We start from the raw sequence: 9,459 nt of genomic DNA on the forward strand, positions 1-9,459 counted from the left end.
GGTGCTTTCCATCCACCTCATCCACGTTTCTAATACTTTTACTCCAGAGTTAAACAAGGATTTATTTTGCAAATGATCAACTGCAGTAATTAATTGGAGAGCAACAATCAATATAGTCCACATAAGTAAACCAGGTTGAACGTTCTCAAATCTTCTAATTCAATTTCACTTTTTGATCTAAACCCCTAATCTGATTTCATGAGACATAAATAGCACATTTTAGATTGAAGGGGAACAACTTAATGCTCTGCTGTGGATTAAATTGCATTGGATCCCCTGTCTCTATAATTGCTTTTGTGGTTAATTGAAAAGCCTTTTCAATCCATCACCAACTGTTTGAAGGCAGACAGTAAAATATGTACATACTTGGCTATAAGTGGGCTTACCTACTCATGTCTTTAAAAGGGGCAAACACATTGCCTATGTTTATTCTTGAAATTGTATACAATTCATCTCCCTTTTGGGAAATTAATCCTAGCTGTAATCAAATTGCGATGTGCACGACAGGGTAACATCAGTAGCCTTCAATAAATAATGTGCATGCTGTGCACCTACTTCCACCTCCCATACTTGATTTGACCTATTATGGCTATGTGAAAAAGAGAATATGTGTATATTAAATGAAAAAGAATAAAAGGGTCACACATAGCAAAGTGCATGTTCATGTGTCTTATGAGTGCCAAGCAGTAAAAAAAAAAAAAGGTCAAAGTCCAATAGGGAAGTGCATTTGTGATAACACGTGAAATAGAAAAGGAAACTTGAAGTTATGCCAGATGAGATGTTTTTTCTTCCTCTTTCAGTGTGAGAAATGTGCAGCAGGCTGATAAAAATTGAGTTACAGGCCTGGAAAGGGTATGAATAATATCAACGTCAGGATGAGAAATAACAAGTGTGACGAGATGACATTTATTTCAGCAGCAGCTTATGGATCTTCGTCAGTTTCTGATACTTTCGTCAGTATGTGGGACTAACATCAAACCCTCAGGATGAAACTAAATGAAGCTCATCCACTTGTCTCCAACTGTGCCAGAAAGAGGAGAAAGTCTATTTCATTCCCCCAAGCAATAACACATGCTGCATAGTAAATACAAAAGACAATAGAAATCACAACTGTATGACTGCAAGATACCATCAGCAAATTACTCTCCTGGCAAACGTAGTAATGCAAACACATCCTAACAAATCTCTGTTATTCCTTTGAATTAGAATGCAAATTAGTTTACAGTCTTTCGATGATAATCGGAAATGTATTTATCAGCTTGCAGCTAATGAAAAGACTTACATAAACACATTAAAGTAAGGTATACATAAACTATAAAGATATATTCCTGGTACAAGATACTGGAGCAATCTATAAAAATACCGTAGATAAATAATATAAATCCAGACTAGAATTTGAATTAGGAGGAGAGATTGGAAGAAAACCAAACAAAGAAGCCAGGTGGATGAATCCGAATAAATACACCTTTTATTTGACTGATTAACAGAACTGATTATACAAATGGCCACACAGAGCTCTGAAATAACAGGACCAATCAGCGAGACAATGACTGTACATTCTTGATGTGACCCACCGTTGTTCTGACTCCCTTTCCCGCCCGCAGTAACTATAGGACTGAATCACTAGTGCTTCTTTCTGTGCAAGTAAAGCGCAGCTACCCACCTTCCCTCCCCCTTCTACCGCTCTCCCCTTTTCGGTCTGTTATCTACAGTTTGAGCAGCGTCCATGATGTTTGTGAAGTTCGGCCGACTGTAGAAGTGGGCGCCATGATGGACAGGGGGGTGTCCTCTACACCGGACTAATGCGTGAGTTTGAACCTTTATCTGAAGTGTATTTCCCTTTGTCATGTTTGGCTCGAGTGGTGCTGCTCCAATCGTAGTGTATGCGCTGGTTTAACAGCGTGTAGTGTAAGAGCATAGTCAGGTTTCTGCCTTTCGGTTTAAATGCAAACAGCCAAAAAACTCCGTACAGGTCTAGGTTGAAGTAACTTCCTTTCAGTCTCTCTATCTGCCTCGTTATCGCTCTCTCTCTCTCACACACACACACACACACACACACACACACACACACACACACACACACACACACGGTCTCACACACACAAATACTGGTATGTTTGTCCCTTCGTTTTAAAAAAACATGACTGTCGGCTATTTTATTTCAGGCATTTTTTGTTGTTCTCAGTCTCTTCCTCTGGCCAAGTGTGACTTGCCCCCACGTACATTAAACACAAAATCATCCCTATAGTGAACAGAAGGGTCGTGCACCCTTCAGCAGTTCCTACTGTAAAAACACCAACTTCACCATCACAAGAAATAGATGGATAGAACTCCCGCTCATTCATTCCTGTAATCAATCTTTTTCAACACGCCTCTCACTCCCTCTCACCTCGACCTCCGCACCCCAACTGGTCCCCCGTACCCGTTCACCCTCATGTAACAGACAGTCCTGAATGCAACAGTGACAAATGCTCGCCAGCAATGGCGAGGAGGAGAGGAGAGCGGGCCGGAGGTGTGTAGGGGGGGAGGAGGGGGATGGGGTTGTCATGGTGCTGGAAAAGCGGTAGGGGGGGAAGAGAGGGAGTTATTCTCCTTGGAGAGAAAGTGAAAGAGGATGGAGAGGAAAGGTCGTGTGCCTCCATCTCTCCTTCTCCCCGCATCTCTGTAACGGAGTGGAGGGAGGAAGAACAACGGAGGAGGAAGGTGACTTTAGGTGGAAAGGGGTGGAGCGGGGCGGGGGAGAAAGAGCGCAAGGGGGGAAAAGTGTGTTGGTCTTCATGTGTCCTGGCCGTCGGTGGCAGGGGCGTCGTTGGCATTGGGCAAGTCTGAGTCGGTCTCCCTGCTGGATATGCGGTCCAGCTCGGCCTGTACGTCGCTCAGTCCCAGCTTGGACCCTGCAGAATAAATACGTAAGGATTGGTGCCATAACACAGCGGGCGCTTTGGCGGTGGAATAAATGACACAGCATCATGCGGTCACAGTACAATGCAATTACACAATACGGTTAAAATAAGACCAGGCTGTTATATTGATGTATATTGCTAATTAGGGAATTGTTTTCAATCAAAGATTATAATTTCAAAAGACTCAAACTGGTTTTATCCATCTCATCTAATTTGAGAAGGAAATAAGAGCTGCAGTAGGACAACAGACAGATGATATTGAGCTTGTCTGATCGTTACATTGTTAAAAGTATTGTTTCGACTGAAAACCTTAATACCATGTCAGCACATAAATTCACAGAGAATAACAGAATATTGGGTATACAGTGTTTAAGCATATGGCTAATATGTTGAAAAGTATCAAGGTGTATCTTTGTCCCATATCGCCAGGTGTCATTTACAATCATGTGCAATGTATTTGGCATATGGGTGTTGAGAAATGCAGTGCAGCATGCCAAAAATAAGAGGTCCAGAATGGGCACGGGGTAATAGGAGAGGAAACATTAGGGGGGCAATTGTCATTAAATCACCAGTCATTCAAATGCCTTTCCCCCGCCCTGACCAACTCAGTGAATATTCATGAAGAATACATCTATTCTGTAATTAAGTAAGAAGTGAAACAATCAAAGTGATAAAACTATTCCTAAGAACAAAATGCAGGCATGTGGCGCAAAAGTAATTCAATAGAAAAGGCAGACGTTTTTGCAGATTTTTAACCTTCTTTGCATCGTCGTAATGTGGTTGTTGAATTTTTAGGGTTATTGCCGGTGGGTGCGGGTGGGGGTGGGGGGTGGTAACACCACCCTCGTTCACTTGCACGTATCACCCTCATTGGAATGAAACAAAGAGTTTGAAACCTGCAAAGTTTCCGTTTAAAACGTAAAGTCAGTTTGTGCCTCCTTGTTTGCTGGAGAAAGTCGGAGGCTCAGGGGAGCGAGAGGGTCAATGGAAATATAGGGATGCTTCTGAGAATGAGAAATGGCATTCACAAGCAAAAACAAATTAGAAAACATCACTGGCACACACACACCTTAACGTGGCCAACATCCTCTGACTAGTGCACACACACACACACAAACACACATCATGAGCGATGTTCACCGTGGTATTGCACAACACGGCTAAGAGTGAAAAGACACACAGAGCTACCGACTGGCAAAAAGGTGATGGGTGTTGCCTTGGAGACAGGGGCTTTTATGATGTTCTTTCTTTTTCCTCTATCCCACTAAAAATGCAAAGCCCCCCCCAACCAACTCACCCGACTTGCGTACTGTTCCTGGAGTGTTGTTACCGCCACCTGGTGTCCCGGGCCCCCCTGTTCCAGCTTTCTTTGTCAGTAGACTGTTGAAGAAGTTCGCCAACACACCTTCACTGGTTTGACCTGCAGCGTACGGACACCAGAGTTTAAAAAAAGACAGACACGCACTGCAGTGACAACATGCATGACGTATGTTGTCGCAGTGACAACGCGCACAACGTACCCGACTGTGGCATTGCGTTTGCTACGTTGGCTGCTGCGGAGCGATTACTGGTCCTGGGCGAGCCGGTTGGTGCTCTACTGGTGGTGTCCTATGAGCGGCGACGGTTTAAGACACATATTAGACATTTATGAGCCAAAACTAGATATAAAGAACAAAAATAACAACAGGAGAACTCACCACTGGTCGCCCTGCTGTCACAGCGGGCTGTTTGGCGAGCAGCGACTGCAAATTAGAGCACAATATGAGCACGCACTCCAATTAGTATCCAGCTAACATATCAGGACCCTCAAAGTCAGATTTAACTGGAGTATAAACAGGCAGCTAAACAAATGGCAACAACACAACAGAAAGGTTTTCTGACCTGGAGTTTTACCAGAAACACTTGGTCATCCTCTGCCTGAATCTCTTTTTCATGCACAACCTGGTGACAAGCAAGAAAAAAAATACAGATTTAAAATAAAACAAAAAAATTAAATAAAAAACAACAGTCTTTACTTTAGCTTTAAACTCTTTAGCTCAACTCATCTAGTTAATTAGATCGGATAAAACTTTCATGAGGAAGGGAAGAAAACTTGCTTTAATAGTTGGCTGTGAAAATAACACGGGCGGTAATGATACGTAACATTAGAGCGGTAATCAATCCATTGCGCTGTAAGTTGAGCTCACCTCAGAGGATCTTTCACAGTTAGACGTTTTTTTTAGTGTGGTGTCGTACCTTTCTGACTGGTGGTTTGACTATTACTTCCTCAAAGATGTCGTCTGCTTTTACTGTCTGGAAGTTCTCGTGAAGTATGGCAATCTTCTTCTCATTGTCCCAACCGGACGGGCTGGAAGAGCAGAGGAAGGGTTGAGTACCAAATAAATGTGGCCCCACAGTATTTACAGTGCATGTACACACACACACACACTTACATGAAGACAGCATCTCTCTCCACCACTTGTGCCGGGCAGTGAAATGGAAAGCCGTAGAGTCGGTGGACCAGATATTTGTACAGGATGTCCAGGTTCTTCATCTCCTTCACTGATGTATAAACCAGGGATGCTCCGTCTGACAAGGCTGTCAAGGGTATTTTCAGAACCACTATTTCTAAATACAGGAGCGGAAAAAAGAACAGCAGCACAGAGACCGAATCCTACATGCATCTTTTCAAGTCGCATTACAGAACTAGATATTCTAGTCAGATTAATTGTGGCCAGTACACAAAACATGAAAAGAAGAAGTGTTTAATCTCGGCTCATTTCAAACCCGACAACCCTTGAAAGTCTAACAGCGCTTTCATTGAGCATGGACGAGAGAAAACTATTTCACGCATCAACAGGTAATCTACAGCATGGCTTTTATGGAATTTACAAGGGTCAAATTACGGCTAAAACAATGATGCTGGGAACTTTGCGTTTGGCCCGAGGACAAAACACCTGCAAGTGCACAGTCACTCGGCCGTACTGCCGTCCTTCACCTGTGAGCAGTTGCTTGTTCAGAGAGCACAGGCCAAAATGTGAATAAATGCCCCATTTGTCAGAAGATCACAGGGAAAGTCTGTGGTATTGATCGAGAGCCCCCATTAAAAACGCTTTCATGGACTGCGGTAGTTTTTCTGTTTTCACGGCACCGTACACTTTTGTTCTGTTCACCTATTTGCTCAGAGCCGTGTGTTCACTGAAGGATACACTGCAGACAGAAACGTCTGATGTGAGACTGGATGAGGTCCAGGTGTTCGTCTCTGTAGTCGTGCTCCTTCTCCAACGTGCTGATGGCGTCACACTGTGACGGAGAGAGGTGGTTGTGTGTATGTAGGGTCAATGGAAGAGAAAAATATACAAGAGACATTGCGTTTGGAAATAAATAAACTTTCCCCGCACAGGTTTCATTTGTCACAGAATAATGTACAGCACAATCAGGATTTGAAAGTAAAATAAACTTGTAAGCCAGCAGTGATTATGCGAGTACCTTGGTGCAGACCACCACCACGGGTATTCCCAGGTTGTGTGTCAGTGTGTTGTCTCCTAACGGCAGCAGTACACTCTCCTCCTCATCACTCCTCCTCTGTGGGGTTCCATCATCTCCGCTTCCTGGCTCTGTGTACTCCTGGAACTGTTTTACAACTACACGCAAAACACACACACACACACACACACACACATTAGATCTGAAGTGGTTTTTCATTTTAAACATGCGGCATATCATTGTCCTAACTGGGCTTCATAAGACAAAACTCTTGAAGGGTTAGCGGTCCGATCAAAAACGTTTAACAAAGACTGACATCCTTCAAGTGATTTAATTTCATTGAGATCACACGTGTACATGTATACATTGTTTTCACATTCCTCCGTCTGCCTGACTCCTGTCAGTATGACTCACGTCTGTGCTCCAGCTCCCGCAGTGTTTCTGGGGCGACCCGGAGTTTGTCAATGTGTTCCCTAGCAACGGCGGCCCACTTCTGGAGCGAGTCCAGGGCATTCCATGGCCGCGACATGTCCACCGTTATCAGCAGTAACGTGTTGCTGATCGAGTCCACAGGTACAGCTACTCCCTGCAGACCCTTGTGGTAAAGGTCTCCGTCCAGCACCCAGGCGTTACACCTGGTTTGGTCTGAACACACACACACACACAGAACCCATAAAGACACGCACATTACCCCGGGAAGGACTTCAGACACATACAAAATTCAACTGCTTCTTACCATCAATGTCGTCGTCATGGACACTGAAGTAGAGGTATTCCAGGCCACGCCCTTTCATGAACTCTTCGACCCCCTGAAGCTTTGCAACCATGGCGGTCTTCCCCGAACCCACCTCACCTAAACGCACACAAAATCAGTTAAAAAAACAGAATAATGCACGGTAGGCAAATTATGGGCTGTAGCCTGGTCTATGCTTTTGTTATTATAGTGGTAACTTTATACAAAATGTGCATCCAACCTCATCGTATTGGCATTGTACACATAGGCACAGTTATTGGGCTGCAACTAAAAAATATTCGCATTAACGATTAACTTGCACTTTTCTTTATTGACTAATTTATCATTAGAAAATGCTTTTAAAAAGTGTAGATTTCCCGTTACACTTAAACATACATTTCAAAACCCACAAATGGATTTGCTTTAAAATCCCAAGCAACAAAAGAGGTACTAAATGACTTGAGCGATGGATTAATAAATTAGAAGATAACCTATATAATTAATTATGCATTGGTTCATCACTGAACACGTGGCGTGTAAAGCATAAATGTACTGTAAACAATCCACTTCAGCTGCGCCACACTCTTTCCCCTGTAAAGTGTTATGTTGTCATGAAGGGTCCAACAGCCCTAACGTAGTTGCATTTGTCCCGTCATCAGCGTAACATTGTTATTGTCACCGCGCGTGTGTGTACTAAAGGGCAAAGATGCATCAATTCTTGCACGGTACCATATCAATGCATCACCAAGCGGAGCTCGCTGATTTTGGGAATGGATACAGACAAACGGCTGTGACGTCATACCGGACATCAAACAGCTGATTAGCTGGAATGGGTGGACGGCTGCGGATTAACCCCAGCGGATATGTGTCGTGTAGTAGCGCGTGTGTGTGTGTTAGTGTGTGTGTGTACAGCAGCGGGACTAGAGGACCGAGCGGCATGGGGATGAACCCTCTCAGCTTCAGTCGCATTAAGCATCGTGGCCGCATTGAAAAAAAAAGAACACACACACACACGCGGATGGTTCGTCTGATCCCCTCAGCATCATCCCCACCTAGCTGCTACTAGCATCACTGGTTGCTAGAATGACTTGCAGGGTTTCAAATCGGCCCGATTCCCCCTCTCGCTCTCCCATAAGATGATGGGGGAGTGTGTGAGTGAGTGCGCGGCGTCCGTGCAGGTGCTCCGAAAAATACACCTGTCTCCCTCTGCTCTCTCTGCTAGGCGGCACCCGCTAGCTGGCTTGAACACAAAAGCAGCATCCGTCCAAAGCAAGCTAGCTTTACAATGGAGCAGTATTTAGTGTACCAGCTAACGATGCTCATCGGCAGACATTCACAGATACCCACCCATGACCAGGACATTTTTCCCCGCCGGTAGCTTAGATCGTGAATGGGTTGACACTTCACTCAGGATGGTGGACCTGCAGACACAACAGTCCCGTTACAACACTGCAAAACAAGGGCTCCTTTATTGAGTAACAAAACAACCACTGACAGCGGGATAGCTTCGGGGAGCTAACGGTGGTGCGGTGCCAGCAGTCACCCTGGTGCTGATGCTAGCTAGCCTCGTTAGCGAGCTAGCTAGCTGTCAAACCATCCTCATCCCGGCACAACGGACGCTCATCGCCCACAAACCGCTGCTCGTAATAGACCGTCGTAAATAACGTATAACAATCGCCCACCACAAGTCCTGTCCGTCATCCTCCTCGGGGTTACAGTTCTCCAGCGTGCTCTTAGATCCAGTCGAGGTGGAGGATAATAACGCACTCCTCCCTGAAGTCGCCATCTTCGCAGGGCTTGTTGTATACTCGAGGAGAGAACCCGGATGTAGCGGCTGGTGCGCCGCTCCGCGGGGGCCGGGGCGTGGTCCGCGCGCACGAAGCTGCGCTCCTCTCGCTCCAGACGCACGAGTGTCTCTTCCGCCAAAGTGACCGTGATCGGCAGCGACCGTCCACACCCAGAAGAGAACCTTCAACTGCAGGACGTTTATTCATTCACAGGCGATGGGTCTGTGATGGAGAGGCCGAGAAGGGGCAAATCAATGATCTCCCATTTAGAGGCCAATGTTGAATTGTGAAATGTGTGGATTGGGACTGAGAAAGACATACATTAAAGAGAAAAATCCAGGATTTATATCAATTGTATAGGGTATTAAAAATGTTTTGCTATAGCGTGTCCTCTGCTTTTCCCGGTCGGTTTATCAGAATAAATCAGGATGAATGGGTTTTCAAAGGAGCCGCACACATCGTTTCAGACCACATATCCTATTAAAATTGCTGCCTCGTAAATCAATGGCTTGACTTGTGAATACTTGGCAACGGGCGTAAGCCTGCAGGATTTCAGATATAACTGTAATGT

The 9,459-nt window shown here is 44.9% G+C and overlaps 1 protein-coding gene across 1 annotated transcript; it reads right to left on the reverse strand.

Annotated features, from left to right (window-relative positions):
* Nucleotides 1-1,442: 1,442 nt before the first annotated feature.
* Nucleotides 1,443-9,128, reverse strand: dync1li1 (dynein, cytoplasmic 1, light intermediate chain 1). Its single transcript, XM_040188511.2, has 13 exons — nucleotides 8,784-9,128; nucleotides 8,449-8,522; nucleotides 7,105-7,221; nucleotides 6,783-7,013; nucleotides 6,372-6,526; nucleotides 6,092-6,185; nucleotides 5,336-5,471; nucleotides 5,139-5,250; nucleotides 4,785-4,844; nucleotides 4,601-4,645; nucleotides 4,424-4,511; nucleotides 4,201-4,323; nucleotides 1,443-2,894 (listed from the first exon to the last, which is right to left on the reverse strand). Exons 1-13 carry the CDS (start codon nucleotides 8,885-8,887, stop codon nucleotides 2,776-2,778), a joined length of 1,458 nt encoding a protein of 485 aa, XP_040044445.1. The 5' UTR covers nucleotides 8,888-9,128; the 3' UTR covers nucleotides 1,443-2,775.
* Between the last annotated feature and the right edge of the window lie 331 nt (nucleotides 9,129-9,459).

This window comes from Gasterosteus aculeatus, chromosome 10 (assembly GCF_964276395.1).
Source record: "Gasterosteus aculeatus chromosome 10, fGasAcu3.hap1.1, whole genome shotgun sequence".
NCBI lineage: Eukaryota > Metazoa > Chordata > Actinopteri > Perciformes > Gasterosteidae > Gasterosteus > Gasterosteus aculeatus.